Raw genomic sequence first — 17,194 nt, 5'->3', positions numbered from 1 at the left:
CATACCTGTTCCTCAGTGGTAGAACATGCTTAAATTAAGCCCCAAAACTGTGTAACAAATGGCATCCATCCAAAAATTGTAAGAACTTATGAGACATAAGTGAGTGTGGAAATAGCCATCATATATTTCCATCATGATATTTTAGGCTCCCATACACCTTAGAGTTTCAGTGTTTGATTAGATGCCTAACCAAAACACAGTGTTTATTTGATACACCGTGCTGAGCTGCATCTCAAATTTAATCTTGAGTTTTCCAGTTTTCAGATGATGCATGACACTTCTGTGTGGCATATTGCTAACCTGCTGTCCCCTCCTAAACATCCCCTGTCCCCGCCTAAAAAAGACAAGACTGGGTAACTAGTGGGTTTGAAAAGGTTGATAACTTTTATGTATTTATTAAAGTAGAAGAATCTCAGATGTTTATAAGATGATGTGTTTTATGCACGCTTGATCACCTTTTTTGCCCTGTAGTGGGATCCCTGTGCTGTCTTACATGTGTATCTGGTAATTAATGCAGTGAAAATGAAGGTCTAGGCAAAGAGGTGAGATCGAAATATCAATTGAATTACTTATTTAAAACATCATCTGTCCAATGTCCTAATGTACCCTATAGGTGCTAATGTGTTTCTGGCATAGAGAGAGTGGTTTTAAGACTTAATGGAGAAGCCTTCACAGTAAATTCCTCCTCCTCAGCATTTGTGATTTGGTTTTGGAACATCGAGCAGCAACAGCAGAGTGCACAGCAAGGTTGTTTATATGTTTTACAGCTTTTTAAACCTATGAGTTACTGTAATTAAAGAGCCAGCCATTAGGAACAAACCCTTGTAATTAATTTACGAATTAATCATCACATCTAAGATAAGACCAGTGAAGGTTTGTATTGATAAGTCATCTTTAAATTTCATTTGCACTTAAGCATTAGAGCAGCAGCCGTTTGATAATGAACAGTAAACTTTTTTGATGTCTAATTTAACCCCTTGAAAACTGAGTGTATTGGTATATTTTTTTTCCAAAAACACTGGGAAGAAGGCAATGAGCAACTTAAGAAAATAAATCCCAAAATTAGCAAGAAATGTGTTAAAAATATGTTAAATAAATAATATATTTCATGATGATAAGCGCAAAGAAAAAAAGAAGAAAAGTAAATAACAAAAACAAGGAAATTATCTGAAAAAAACAACATATTTTTAACATATGTGATTATGACATTAGAAATACTGTTTTTTGGACATTTTTTTCCAAGGTTTTTTAATGTTTCTCCCATGTTGTCAAAGAAGAAATCAAGCCAATCTTCTTCAAAAGTATAAATACTGGTGAAAAGTGTTTAAAAGCACTAGATAAATCTCTCCAGGTTTCGAAAGGTTAAACAGGTACATTATTGCTCAGTTAATAGGGATTTCAATTACAGTTGATCAATTAATTTTGAAAGGACATACTCAGAAGGACGTTTGAAAACCTACAGTGACTTGAAGTGTTATGTCATATGTTAAAAATGAGTTCATGTTAGAGTGGGAATTTGTGGCGATTCAATCGATCCGACACCGTCACACTCATGAAATGCGGACGTCACATCCATGAAGGGTAATTTCCTTCTGGTTTTCAGCGAGCATTCCCAGGCCGACAAAAACTTCCATGTTGCCTGAGGAGCGCGTCCCAGAGAGGGATGTGCTCATTGGTAACCAGGCTCACCACTCTCGGCTGCTTCAGGCTGACTTTCACCACTCGTTTCTACACTCACCCGCAGAAAAGCCTCACGGTCTCACCTCACGCTCACCAGGTGTTGAGTTTCATCTGGATGGCTGTTAAGTGGAGCTGCTGTGGTGGTATCCATCTGACAAATTTAGTCTAGTTTAGCCCTTTTCTTAAAACAAGTTAAAAAATGTGTGTCAGTGGGGTAAAATAATTTTACTTATCCCAATGCAAATCATCTTGTTTCAAGGATTTATTTGAATTCTGGCAGAGTTATTTGCCTCATTCTGCACATTTGTTTTTACAAAATGATTTTGCATTGAAAGCAGATGGGATTATTATGTCCAACTGGCAAAGTGATTTTATTTGTTTTGAAAAAAACTATTAGGGGTGTGCATGACTACTTGAGTATTCGACTTGGACATCAGTATATATACTTTAATGTATTGAGTAATCAGATTATTGTTTTGCTTTATTTAAATATCAGGCAGTTGTTGGGTCATAGGTCGTAGGCAGAAAGTGATTACAGCCGTGATGATATTCAGTACAACAGCGCGACCTTGAGTGTAATATTGTCTCTATAAACTAGTTCTGGTGCCACTTATTAATTGATAGTAATATGTGGCAGCAGAATATGATTGTTTTTTTTTTATTTAATCATTTATTTTGGTCCACCAGCACAAATAGTTCCACATCTGATAGGGCTAAAATGTTGCCTAGCAACACAAATGTACATAGCATTAGCAGCATTGGCTAAACACTTTGCGTAGGCTAGGTCTGCAGTAAAGCTTTATTCATGGCAGGGCACTCGACACTTTCAATAAGTGTGACTTGACAGAAATTAAAAAGTCACACCTTTTTTCAACTCCTGCTTCAGGGAGTCTATTTCTGTCGCCCTTTTAACCCTTTGAAACCCAGATTGACATCAGTTTCCTTGCACTGTGTTCAGAACCTCACAGAAACATTTAAAGCTTTGAAACCTGAGCAAATGACTCATATAACTTGACATTAAATGTCCTGCAAATGTGATAATTTCCATGGTGGGTTTGTAACTTTTATACTAATATCTTGTTGATACTTGGTCATTTCTCACAGAGTTGCTCATCGCCTTCTTTCAAAGGGTTAAATCAAGCAAATACCCATCCTGTATATGTTTTTAATGTTTTAACTGCATCTATGTGGATTGATCTGCTCTGCAGATTCCCCTCAGTGGGCTGGTAAATAAAATTAGTGAATCGATGAATAAAAAAACTGTTGATTTCTTCCAATATTTTAGTTCAGTGAATGTCTGCTGTCAGTTAGCCCAGTGAAGGCAGTTTGACCGCTGTCCGCTCAGCACCGCGGGCGCTGCTGCTTACAGATGGCTGCTTCTGTGGACAGAGACATTGAATGGCGGTTGGAGTGTATTAAAGAATTACTATCTCAATTGCAACATAATATCTGTGAAGACTTCTTCTTTGCGGTGCTATGTCTGTTACAGTCTAAGGTAAGGTTGGTTAATGGCCGACTATTGTAATGCAATGAACATTTTGTCTGTGAGGCAAAGTGATATGTATAGTTAAGAGTCCCAGTGCTGTTATACTTAATATCAGTACTCACGGAGTGCCTCTTGTCCAATTAAATAAAGAACTAACTGTTGTATGATGTAAATTGACCCTGTTGTATTTCAAAGATTTCATATTTTGGACAGGATGCAGAGATGTCATTGCTTTCTTTGACAGATCTGTGCAGTCGCAGATAATGTTTAGCGTCTTCAGTCAGACTTCACTTTATATAATGGCGACCGGGCTTAGGAATGATAGTTTTGGAAGATTTTCTTTTTTGTGAGTCACTGATAATTGATTTGGCTTGAAACTATCAATCAGTACATACAGTCTCTCAACATTGATCAAAAACAATTATACAATTTAAAAAAAGGCTATAATAAAATATAATGAAGAAGGAACAGGCAGATGAGGACAGAAATAATTACGTAAAGAAAAGGTAAACATGAAAAAACACACAGCATCATAATATGCCCCGTCCTAGTGTGTATTTGTTGTTAAAGGACAAATTCGCTCAAAAACCCATTTCGGTTGATTGAATTACCTTCATGGTTAAATGTAGATGACATTATAGCATGTCAGGGTATTGACGGCAGGTAAATAGTTTGATTTGATTACATGATTATGATGTCACTGGTCATTTTGCTATACATATCTCTCATTTCCTTCCTGTTGGTATTTGCCAGAGGAAGACCTGTTGTTGGTCATTATGTCACTAATCAAATCACAGGGAGCTGCGATTCTAGTGGCCAGGTACTCCTGGTATTACAATAGAGTTTAACAGCAGGAAATATTACAGCTGCATGTAAAACATAAACTGTAAATGTTGTGATTTCTGTCATGACTCGGCCTGTTGGATTTAAACTGATCAGTCATACGATCAAACTGTCGTCTCTTGCTGTTGCTCAGCTGTAAAATCCGTGGCTCTCCTGATGCGACCCTTTGCCTTATTGTCTGAATTATGTTCACTGAAGGGGTGGGTGATATGGCCAAAATCTTCAATAATGGTAGGATGAAACGGGTTTCTGGTTTCATGATAAACCTTGATAAAATTCCCTGATGGTTAGTGTAACAGTTTTATATTTTAATTATCAATAAAACATTATATGACTGCTCGCCTTGAAAAACTCACAGTAAATACTGTCCAGCCAACCAGTCAACCAAATTTAGCAACAGTCTTAACAGGACTGCAACGTGCTACATGGATTTATTTTTTTATTCCTCTGCACTCTAAAAAAAAACAAATTCTCTGGCTTAACAAAAAAACAGGTTGCATCAATCTTCTTTTGAGTTATAAAAACTTTTAATGAAATCACATGCATAGAAGGCACTATACTGAGTTAGAGAAATTAGCCATTTTTCTACAAAGGTATTTTTAAGTAGCTCCAACTTAATTATTGATAACATAACCTTTTTAAAAGTTTTTGTGAAATGATACTTTTGTGTCATAGTTGTTTGGCCCGCTGGTCCCTAACAAACAGTCTTAACTGTCTGAATTTTTCCAGGCATGTTAAGCGGTCAGGGGAGGGTTACTGAAATCCTGAACTCAAGGGTGAGAAAAGTGAAATTATCAAGCCAATTTCATTAAGTTACGACAACTTGAATTTTGTTTTTAATCAGTTAACACAGAAATTTGTATTTAAATCACACACAATATTAACTTCACATAATTATCAGCATTATTACGTACACACAACTCATCGAGTAATGTTTGCATTTTAAAAGGATTATCTCAATCAATAAACTAGAGTTTTTATACTGCAACCATGCATTTAATTAGGTGGTGATCGGTTCCCTGAATTACTTTTTAGAGTGTATTTACAGAGTGAGTGAAGTACTGTACTTCAGTACAATTTTGAGGTACTTGTACTTTTTTCTGCATATTTACGTTTTCCACTGCTTTATACTCCGTCTCTACTCTTCTATTTGTTTAATAGCTTTAGTTACCAATTTAGTTACTTTACAGATTCTAATTATTAGAGTGTAAAATACAATCGGCTAGTATATTATGGTACACTGATACAAATTAAACTAAACAGCATTTTACAAAGTAATTAAATATTTATGGGGACTTATATGGACATAATTTCAAAACAGATCTTAGCAAGAAATGTAGTGAAAATTACAAAAAATATTTGAAAATTAGCAACAAAAAACAAACAACAAAAATGGGAAAGAAAAACAAAGAAATTTACCTTAAAAAGACAATTATAACAATTCTTGATTTTGATTTTAAATCTAGAATTATGGTAGTTACAAATATATAGTTTTGTGGATATTTTTCCCTTGCTTCTTTAAAAATAATTCTATAAATCTACTTATTTCTTGCAATTTTTGCGACATTACTTGCCAAGTCACCCATTGCCTTTTCCCCCATGTTTTTCAGAGAAATCAGACCGCTTTGCTCAGGGTTTAAAGATTTCAGTACTCGCAAGAGGCATCTGAACGCAGCACAAGAATACTGACGTAGATCCAGGTTTCACGGGGTTCAAATACATTTCAACACTGTGTCACAGAATGAGCTGATGAACACAGACTGATGTTATAGACGTTTAAAGAGAATCTGAGGACATTTGGCATCTCGCACAGCTCTGAACACACACTTGGAAACAACACTGAGATGGAGAAGCTGTGCTGCTCCCGCAAATGTGATTGAATTGACCGCTTGAGGTAGTTTGGAGAGATTGATTAATAGATTGACAGAAGGATTGGCTGTTATTTAACACTGGATGTATGGACAAACTGGCTGTCCTCTCCTTCTCCTCCTGTGTGTCTTAACCTCCTACTCGTGTGCGTGTTTTGCCAAGCTTTAGAAAAATATTCCAATCTGTGGAGACCTAAATTTCATTTTAACACCTCACTCCCTGTCTCCCACACATATTGGTCTAAGCCATTTTTTCCTATTTTTGGTTCGCCTGGTCTCCTTTTGTAATAACGCATGTACAACCTCAACACTGTCATCCACAATCTTGTTGTATAGATGTTTTTTTTTTCCTCAGGACAATCTAGGCTATGAGAATATGTTTGCTGCAGTCATGTCAACCATAAATCAGGCATATCAGAAGTCCAGCGCGGGAGCCGATTGTGGCCCTTAAACTAATTTTAAATGGCCCATGACTTGACTTTCAAAATATATTATATGTGGGCTGCTGCATAATATTGATTAATGAAGCAATATTACATTTTTTCCTTCACTTAACAATGGCAGGACCATCATACAGTTTGTAGACATGCAGCAAGGTTCCCACACATATTTATCTTTTCAGTTTCAACTTTTCCATAATATTTCATCCCATTATTGAATTACTTTAAAAAAAAAAGGTGGGCCTTTATGTGATAATATACATTACTGAACGGGTACTTTCCAGGTGTTTGTGTGAGTGATTACTAACTTAACTCCCTCATTAGATTTTTCCATCACTAACTAACTGCATGTGCCAACAGAGCAGAGCGAAGAGTCTGTCAGTGCAATTTGACATGTTTGGGTTATAATTTTGACATGTCCGTATGCATTTAATTCTTGTTAATCAAAGGTTTTATATCTGTTCTCATTGTTCAGTCACGGAAATGGCACAAGATTTATAGTCATACAAGGAGCATATTTGCACCGACATGTTTTGATTTCTCTCTTTTAAAGAATATGTTTTAAACAACAGCCAAAATAATATAAATTCAAAACTCAAAAACATTGTTAATTTCCTACCATTTCCAGACCTGAAAAATGGTCTAATTTCATAACTTTTCCAGGAATTTCATGACTGAGGGGACCCTGTAGGAACCATGTGGAGGGAGCTGATGTGTTTTCATAAACAGGCAATAAAACAAAACGAATGGTTACCTACCAGCAGACATTTCCTGCCAGGGCAGCAGACCTGGCCATGGCTAAGTGGTGTAAAGTCGACAGTGAACACGGCCGCTTTGAGGAACGTTGGAAAGCTGAATACTTTTTCACCGAACAATAGCTGCTTTTACAGAGATTGTGCTACAGGGCTGCAATTACGTCTCACCTTTACATCGCCCACGCATTTTTACACAGAAACAAACGCCGGCAGCATCATCCCGCTCCTGTCTGTGATTATGCACTGCATCGCGGCATCTGGCAATCAACAGACATGTAACACAATAGCGTCGACCTCTAGTGTGACATCGTATTTGAGTCAGCAGCGTTTTCTAAACAACAACAAAGGGTTAATATAGCAATAACTATCATTTACACTATTCGCTATAAGGCGGCTTATCTGGTCCTCTGCCCAGAGGGGAAGGAGCTCCCTGATCTCAGCGTTTTCTTTCAATTTGGAGACATTTACAGCCGCAATTCAGCTTCTGTGGGTGAGCTGCTGACTGTAGACAGCTGCTTTTTAAATGTCACGTGGTCTATCACCTGCGTAACACGTTGTCAAAGCGTCACCCATGGTCATGTCTTTCCGGATTTACTTTTACACAGATGTCGTTATGGCGCTGTTACTTACCTCCGGTGGCGGTTCAGAGGCGAGATCACTCTGTCCCCCCTTTCCACGATCGGACTTCATAAACAGAACAGCGTAGTGGCGTAGCGTTGTGATGTTGAACAGGCTGTGTAAACGTGGTTATCTCATTTGTGTTGAATTTCTTTGATGGAAGAAGCAGTTGGTCCCCCCGATGTTTTTCACATCATCTAATTTGGCCCCGATTTAAAAATGTTTGGACACCTCTGGCATAACTACAAAGGCAAAAACAGAAGTTAAATCACTCAGATATTTATTCAAATCACACATACCACAATAGTGAACAAGCATTTTGGTAATTTGTTCTTGTAGGCCCTGGTGATCAGGAGAAAATAAACCTTTTAAAATATATCAAGAACTATTTACATTTCTCTCAAGTCTTGAGTGTTTTTGTGTGTAAAGTGTTATTTGTGCCAGTCCTGAAAGCAGTTCCTGTTTGCTATGAGACACAGGGCAACGTCACACTCCATGCACTTCCAGGGAGTAGACAGCTTCACCCCCCTTTTCTCCCTGCAGTTTAAACACGTCCTGCGTCCATACGACGCCCTCTTGCTTGCATCAGTTTGCTCAGAGATTGCCACGGGCAAGTGTCCGCTGTGTCCCTGGGCACGAGGGACCACAACGGAGACGCCACACAGCTGGGCCGTCAGCTCCTGCAGGAAGGCCTTGTAGGTCCCAGGTTCCTCCTGCTTCTCTCTGCAGAGCTCCTTGTGCAGGAGGAAGCTGTTAGAGGCTGCGATGTCCAGGAAGTGAAAGAACAATGTCCGGTACCAGCGAATGCTCTTGTGATGTACGGAGTAGGACTGGATCAGCTGGTCGGTCAAATCCACGCCTCCCATGTGCTTGTTGAATTCCATGACAGGTGTGGGGCATGGCACGGATTTGGTGATCCAGGTGCCGTTTTTTGTTCTGACTCTCCTCTGCACGGTGCTGCCAGAGAACGCCTCGTGGATTGTAGAGCAGACAGACACCTCGCTGGTGTCCATCCACTTCACAAACACAAGCGGGCCGTCACGGATCCACCTGATGGAACCTGCAGGATCCTTTTTCTGCAGAGCGTTTGTTTCTGTGCGAGGACATCCCCTTCTGTTGTCTCTGTATGAGCCACATGCGCCGATATTCAGGCTAAACAGATCCTTGAAGAGTTTCGGGCTGGTGTAGAACTCCTCCACAAACAGCTGAAAGCCGCTGCCCAGGTATGCTGACTTCATCAGGGACATGACAGAGTCATATGCAATTCCCACGCCCGAGGCAAACTGTGACTTTCCTGTGTACACAGAAAAGTCCAAGGTGTATCCATTAACGCTGTCGGCCAACACAAAGAGTTTGAAACGCCACTTGGGCGGCTTCCCTTTGATGTGCTTTGGCAGTAAATTATGGCCCTTTGTCGTCACAATCCTCTCATTGATTGAAAGGTTCTGCCTGGGGTGGTAAAATGCTCTGCAAGCGTTTTTGATGGTGTCCATGAGGGGCTTCAGCCGAAACAGGTGGTCGTAATCTGGCGTCCCCTTCTTTCGGTCGTTCTCAGCATCCTTATCGGGATCGCTCAGGTGAATGTTCCAGGTTATCACCCGGAATCTGTCCCGTGGCATGATGGTGGCAGGAAAAGACAGACTGAAAATGGTGTTCTTTTTCCAGTAATCCTGGATATTGCCTATTTTCACCAAAGCGAAGAAGAAATTCAGCCCCACATACTTGAAAAACTCTTGGACGCTGATGTCAGTCCATGAATATCTTTTGCCTTTTTTAATGCATTTAGCGGCTTGTTTATTTGTGTGTTGACAAATAGTTTGAGCCGCATCATTGCTGAGAAACAGCTTGAAAAGGTCAATTGGGGTGTATGAGGTGTTAGAGTTCAGCTGATGTCCAGAAGGTCTTGCCGGGGCAAACTTTTTAGGCTCTGGACATACATCGGGATCTGCCTGGGTTTTCCAGGATAGGATTTCTGGCTTTGTCTCCAGGCGTGGCTGAAGTGGAGACGAGGATCTAGATATTTTCTGGCCTCTTGATGCACCTCTTCCACGCTTGGACCTGGATCCCCGTGCCGTTTTGTGTGGTGGGGAATGAGATCTTTTTAGAGGCAGCACATGTCCTTGATCTCTCCCATGCTGGGGGGACTGCTGTCCTTCTGAAGAAGAAGACGAGGAGCTGGCATGTTGTCCTGCGGCAGAGGTGTTTGGCTCTTCAGCCTCCTGCTGCTCATCATAACTGTAAAACAGATAGAAGCCAAAGGAGAGATTGACGGTTTTTGTATGGAGACACAGAGGCTCAGACTGCCCGACCTCCCAAACTGCCCGTCTACAAATAGTGGCTGACATTACAACAGTTTGATACTTTGAACAAACAGATACATGTCTCTGACACCATTATTGTAAATCAGATTTACACCTGAGGTGTGATAAAGAGAAAGATCTAGCACTGAATTTCCATCCATGTTTGCTTTGACCTGGTGAAGGAAAGTTTGGGATGGTTAACTCTTAAAACCCTGGATGGACACCAGTTTTCTAACACAGTGTTCACACGCTTGTCGCAGGCATTTGAAGCTTTTGAAATGGGATTTCTTTCAAAAACATGGCAAAGGGCAATCAGCAACGTGGTACTGAATGTCCAATTTAAAAATATTAATAAAAGGTGACAAGAAAATGACTTAAAAGTTAGCTTAAAAAAATAAAAGAAATTATCAAATGACTAGGGAAAATTTATTCAAATTATATTGTTTTTAATTATATAATAAAAAATTAGATAATATAGTAATAATAATAATTTCTATTTTGGCACTTTTTCGGGTCATTTCCTGATTATGTTGTTACTTTTCTTTCTTTTTTTGTGCTAATTTCAGGTAGTTTTGCTTGCCATTTTTGTGTCATCCCATGGTCAGTTACTCATTGTCTTATTTCTATGTGTTGTTAATCAATCATCAATTTGTTTTTAAAAATGTATATGTGTATATATTTGCATTTTCATATTAAATATGCTAAATACGTAAGCCACTTACAAATCCTCAGCTGGATCCAGTCCCTGTTGATAGGCAATGTCATCATCAGTGAGAAAACTCTCTGCTCCTGATTCTCCATCGTCATCACTGTCAGCAATAGGTGCACATGCTTTTTGCGGTCCTTTTTTGGGTCTCAAACTAATTCTGGAAAAGCAAAAATAAAAAAAAAATTTAAAAAACATCAGACCATTGAGCATTTTACATTTAACAAAGGGATAAGACCAATGCTGGGATTGCTTGATATCATACGATACCTTTAATAAACAGATATATCTCTTTTTATTATTATTATTTTTATTTTTATTTTTTTTTTTGCTGTTTTCTGTGGTCATAATTGTAAATCAAATTTATTTCTAAGGCATGATGGAGATAAAGATCTGAACTGAGCACTGTGAAATTCAACACACGTTTGTTTTGGGAAGTTTTGGATGATTGTTTAAAATGTTATTTGATACCTTAAGAAAACACTCTGCCAATATGACAACAAAATGTAAAAAAAAAAAAAAAAAAAAAAAAAAAATAGGTTATGTTCATATAAAATATTTTTTTTTTAAAAACTACGTGTACATATTCATATTGTCATTTCAAATGAGCTGAAACTGAGGCACTTACACATCCTCTCCTGGATGCAGTCCCTGCTGATAAGCAATCTCATAATCAGTGAGAAAACTCTCTGCTCCTGACTCTCCATCATCACAACTGTCCAGGATAGGTGCACGTGCCTCCTCTATCCCATTCCCGGGCCACGAGGCCATTCTGGAAAAGTCAACATAAAAAAAAGTGTGTCTCAACAACAACACTTGATTCTGGTGGCTCTACCGCGAAGCACTGAATGAATGAGGCGCGTTTAATCTTTCTTTCCACACAAATGTTTTCCGCCGAGTCCAGCTCTGCGATGCTGTGATTGGTCAGTTCTAACTGCGTCCGAAGGTGACGCGTCGAGTTCTAGCCAATGACAGCACAATATGGCAGGCCTAGCGGAAATTTCCTGATGTCACTTCCCTATCATTTCCGTCTTAAAACCCATGTGTAAAACCTTAAAGGAATGACAACAGATATGATTGCAATGCTCAGTTACCCCCCTGCGCGAGTTATAATATACAAACCAAGTGTGCAAAAGATAACGAAAACTTTATCTGTCGCGCTCACGATGTCTTTTACGGATCGACTCGGTTTCCAAACAGCACAGAGAGGATGCAGGCTCGGCCCAATGCATCATGGGATGTAGACCTGCCCTCAGTAGGCTTCAGCTACGGGTTAATGTGTTAGCTCTGAACAGTTTCAAATATAAACGCTGCTGCTGCTCCGTGCTGGATTACGGTGCTGCTGAAGGGGATGTCACCGCAGCGGAGCTCTGGCTGCAAAGCTCCAGCGGGATCCTAGTGGAGGTCTTAAAGTAAGATTATGGTTTTCAGATTCAGACTCACCTGTGTTGGTCTCGTGGTACATCACAGTCTATTGTGACATGCAAGGAATTTGAGGCAGTTTTTCAGTCCCCCCCCCCACTCTCAAGCACTTACACAGAAATAGACATAAAAGCAAAGCAACCAGGGCGACAAAGTTGGCAAGATAGGACAAAAGTAAAATAATAAAAAATGAAATAATTTAAATAGAATAAATATTTAAAAAACAAGTTTGTATGTTGAATTACAATCTAAACGTTAAATTATTTGATTTTGTTTTCATCATAGAAATAAATAAGATACTGATGTCTTTCTTTATATATATATATATATATGTTTCATATTTATGTTACACCACATAGAAAAACTGATAAACTGTATAATTACCCAAATAGTGAACACAACAACTTCAGTAAGTTTGTATAAAATGAGCAATTTAGATCAATTTTAAGCAGATTATTTCCTGTGAATATTGCATCAGAGACGAGTTTTCCTGAAATCTGTGCAAACTTTTTTGTCTATATATTTTTTAAATATATGTATATATATTAACTCTCATTCATACTTAATAGGAGTCTTTTTTGACAAGTTAGTTGTGTCTTCTCACTGACACTTGGCCGTAGTTTTATTAGCCTAATGCGTACTCTCCTGCAGGATGAGGCCGTTTAGCAGTGTGAAGGTAGCTTGTGTTCAGGTCTTCACCGTGTTCTTATCCTGTGAGATTTTGTGAGAGGTTTTTATCTAATTCTGTATCTACTCCTAATATCTTATATCTAATATCAGACATAGCCATTCTATCAAGCCTATAGAAATGCTACTGCCATCGGCAAAAAAGATGTTTGGTGTGACAGGTTAAAGACAGAGTTTGACTGATTTGTTTTGGCTTACAGAGCTCTACTAGAGAGGAGAAGATGAAACATAGTGAATCCAGGGTGCAGTGATGTTACCTGTCCGTTTCTTGACTCTGGAGGTGTATAATTTCTGGATGTAATACAGGCTGGTACCAATAATTTAAATTCTTTTTCTGCAGTCCTGATGTTGTAGTCTGCTCCTGTTTGGTGGCTGATCCAAATCACACACTGATGGATGTACAGTTACTGATGGATGTTATTATATGATAGTGTGGAAGTGTATCAGTATCCTGTGGCAGTTCCATTGATATCATAGAAGATAGTGTTTACACATATGACATCACTGACGTCATGAACTTTCTGGTTTCACAGAAAATAACTGTATGTTTTTTTTTTTCACATCGCTTGTGCTTTGTGAAATGATACAAATATCTTATGTTTGTGTTGAGTAACTTTGTACTGCAACACTCATAGTTAACCCTTTGAAACCTGGAGTGATATCAACTTTCTTGTGCTGCTCTCTGATGCCTTTCACAATTATGTAAATGACTGAACCCTGAGCAAAATGCAAGAGAAAAAAAGGGAAAAAATAAAAATTGAAATTATATTCCACAATCATTATTGTTTTTAAGCAAGTTTCCCAGGTCATTTCTTTATTGGCTTTTAACGTTATTTTTTGTTTCTTTTCTTTTCTTCTTTTTTTTTGGGGGGGGGTACTTCCTACTTATTTCTTGCTCATTTCTGTGTCGTTTCTTCTTTTGTTGCTCATTGCCTTCTTTCTGTTTTTGAAGGAATAAATCCAATTTCCTCAGCTTTCAAAGGGTTAAATGATAGGTGTTTTTAACCAGTGATCCCAAGTGTTTTCTGAAAGGAAAGCTTAATCTTTATCTTTGCAAGACATGTTATTTATGTCCCCCTTGCTGTGTTTTCTTCCTCTTCTCTGGTGGCATTTCTAGTTAATTTACCGCTGATTATTTCTAATGTATTTGCTGACTGTGAAGCACTTTGCAACTTGCTTTTGAAAAGTGCGATACAAACAAAGATTATTATCCTCAGAGGTATTTCCTCATTGTGAGTCTAAATGTCAGATCTGTACTGTTGGAATTGGCCTAAAGTCGCCCCTCCCACGATGAAATCTCATCTCTTTTCCACATATGGTACATCGTTATTAGATTACAGTTCCCATGATTCCCTCATTGTCTCATACAAAATATCCAGAGCTAAACGCTGGATGAAAACAATAAGGGAGGGGCTGCTCAGTTTCCTTTGAAACACTATTTGTCACGACAACAGTAAAGAGAGTTAACTGGCGAGTTCTGAGTTTATGCATTTTTACCAAAAATAATAAAGGTTTTCTGTTTCCTGTAATAACTATCAGCTACTGTTGTCTCTCTAAAGTAAGGCCTAGAAAATGCTCAGCCTGATAGATGTGACCGATCATATTGATTTAGAGAAGCATAAAGTATGTGGATTTATACTCTTTTTCTTGTAGCATTGATGTGATGTGGCAGATTACAGGAGTATAAATCAAGAGTTCTAGGGTGGGTTATACTCATATATTCAGAGATGAAAAGTGTTTATAGCTGTTCCCAGCAGTCACATGGGAAGGCAGGGTTAAAATTTGTCTTTACCATCCAAATTCACAACTCAACTCATTTCCACTAGCTATGTAATTGGGCAAGAAAGACACAAAAAGTGATATTCTGTTGTAGCATCACACATACTGGGAAATAACTGCATGTGGGTGAGTTCAAATAACCTGTTAACCCCCTGAAACCTGAGCCGACTGGCTCAATTTCTTTCAAAAACATGGGTAGAAGGCAATGAGCAACAGAGGAAGAAATGACCCAAAAATTAGCAAGAAATAAGTTAAAAGTACAATAAAATTACCTGAAAATTACAAAAAAAAAAAAATCCCAAAACATAAAAAAAGTAAAAAATAAATAGAAATTGCCTGGAAAATGTGCTTAAAATTATAATAATTTTTAAAACATGATTTTAAACATTTAATTATCAAAACTATAATATATAGTGTTTACCTATTTTTTTCTAGGAATTTTTTCCGAGCTTTTTTAATACTAATTCTACTTTGTGAAGCCCCCTTTTTTTTAACCAGGTTGCGCATTGCCTTCTAACCATGTTATTGAAAGAAATCGCACCAATTTGCTTTGAGGGTTCAAAGGTTAAAATACCTGCTAAAGGCATCTGAAAGCAGCGCAAGGAAAGTGATGTTGTCAAAGTGGTTATATTGGATAACTGTGCAATCTTTCACACCGGAAGAAATTCATGTTTCACTTGTTCACATAAAAAAAATGACAGGAACAGTTTCCAAGAAATTTAAAAAAGACATCTGTAAAGAGAAGTTCAAACCCTGGCTCCTCTGTCACCAATTGGAAAGTCAAGGGTTGGATCCCCGGCCTTTTGCTGTCTACATGTCGAAATGTCCAGGGGACGCTGAACCCGATTTTTGCTCCAGATGTCTGTGCAAACAGCGTGAGTGCATCTGAATGTTTATCTTATGAGCAGGATGCACCTTTGTGTTGTAGCCTCAGCCACCAGTGTGTGAATGTGTGTGTGTGTGTGTGTGTGTGTGTGTGTGTGAATGGTGCTTGTGTTTCAAAGTGCTTTGAGTGGTCACTAAGACTAGAAAAGCACCATGTAAATGCAGTCCATTTACCATTTACCTCTGCACGCTGGCCATTCACAGCGTGAAGTAGGTGTGAATGTCGACTCGTCAGTTTCAGAAAAGCTACAGAAATGGTCAGACAAAGAACGGTTTGAGTGGGAAGGGGATTTCAGAAGCTATTGATGGTGGATACTGAATTTTCAAATAATAAACCTCACTTACTGTAGGAAAAAAAAAATATGAAGAATTCTCTGAAAAGTAGCTTTAAATGATTGTTTGGGCCACTGAGGGGGTGTAGCGCGATAAGTAAACACAATATTAATGCATCACAAAATAAAGCTGAGCCATCATGGCGAGCATTCCAACAAACAGTATTTATATCCAGCAGACATGGAGCAACATTAGTATTTCTTTACAGTCATGATTTTTGATACATGATGAATCTAAGTCCGATATTTTACCCTAGCCGTAGCTCTTCATTGTCTCCACCAACCCTTAATAAAAAAATGCTCCTTAGCTTAATGTTCCTCTGTGTTCTCCAGCCAGACGCTGAATCTGTTGGTGTTTGGTGCTGAGCAGGTAGTGCTGAGGGCTCATCCGAGCTTTTTCACAGTAAACAGCTGCCTGCTGCGTTTCATCTCTCACTTTTTTTGTTTGGTTTCATCAGACCACAGGAGCACAAGCCCAGACCAAGTCTAGTTGAGTCATGTCAAGATCCAACAGTGGATCTGGTCCTCGCGCAGCCTGTGGTATCTCGGAAGTACCAGTTTCTTAAATATACCAAAAATAGAATTCAAATGACTCCAAAAAATATATGATGACAGTGACACTTAGTGCCATTCTTCATCATAACTCATCACAAGCCAGGAGGGGGGGGGGGGCAGCATCTGGTGATGTTGAGATGATTTACTCTGGTGTGACGTGGAATTATACATCAAGAGTGTGTGTCGAGTCTGTGACAAGACTAAATCTCACAAAATGTGAGAACTGGATTTAAAGATGTGCTGCTTGTTCTGTTGTGAGTCTAAAAATCCTACTTAAATCCTACTTACATAACTGCAAGCTGTTTGGATGGTACTTCATAGAGGTTCTCTCCTTTTTTTTACCTCCATTCTGAGGTTTTATTTCCCCCTCATTAACTTCCACTTGTGTAATTTAAGGATAAAGCTACAGTTAATGTATATTTTTCTTACAGTGGACAAATCCCATGAAAAGAACAAAACCTGCAATGTGTGGTACTCAGTGTGAAACTCATTTCCCCTCCTGAACATGGAAAAAGAGATCACAAATACATAGCTTTGTTTTAAATGGCTTAGTGATTTCCTGATATAACCAGGCACTGTAGTTTTTAGCAAATGCTACACAAAGAAGAGTAAAAACTTTGTTGAGTGCTGTGTTTAGTAGTGGAGCAGGTATGTCTGGCTTTGGCTACAATACTTGTTGGGTTTTACATAGAACTGGTTGACAGTAATCAAAATAAAGGATCTCGCCTGCCTTACCTTTAACAATAAACTGCTTAGCCCAGTAACCTGATAAAATAGACTCCTTTGCCTTTTTTGTTTTCACATCATAATCCAGCGTGACGTATTTTATCTGTTTGTG

At 38.5% G+C, this 17,194-nt stretch overlaps 2 protein-coding genes across 2 annotated transcripts in view; one reads left to right on the top strand and one right to left on the bottom strand.

The window, feature by feature from the left end:
- nrg2b (neuregulin 2b) overlaps positions 1-17,194 on the top strand; it is a 73,957-nt gene that overhangs the window by 18,722 nt on the left and 38,041 nt on the right. The window lies entirely within an intron of this gene.
- LOC121948504 (piggyBac transposable element-derived protein 4-like) lies at positions 8,036-11,544 on the bottom strand. The gene is made up of 3 exons (XM_042493906.1): positions 11,325-11,544; positions 10,713-10,856; positions 8,036-9,925 (listed from the first exon to the last, which is right to left on the bottom strand). Exons 1-3 carry the CDS (start codon positions 11,465-11,467, stop codon positions 8,122-8,124), a joined length of 2,091 nt encoding a protein of 696 aa, XP_042349840.1. The 5' UTR covers positions 11,468-11,544; the 3' UTR covers positions 8,036-8,121.

Source organism: Plectropomus leopardus, chromosome 9 (assembly GCF_008729295.1).
Source record: "Plectropomus leopardus isolate mb chromosome 9, YSFRI_Pleo_2.0, whole genome shotgun sequence".
Taxonomy (NCBI): domain Eukaryota; kingdom Metazoa; phylum Chordata; class Actinopteri; order Perciformes; family Serranidae; genus Plectropomus; species Plectropomus leopardus.
Note: the sequence above shows the minus strand (reverse complement) of the source record. Positions and strands in the feature narration are given on the sequence as shown.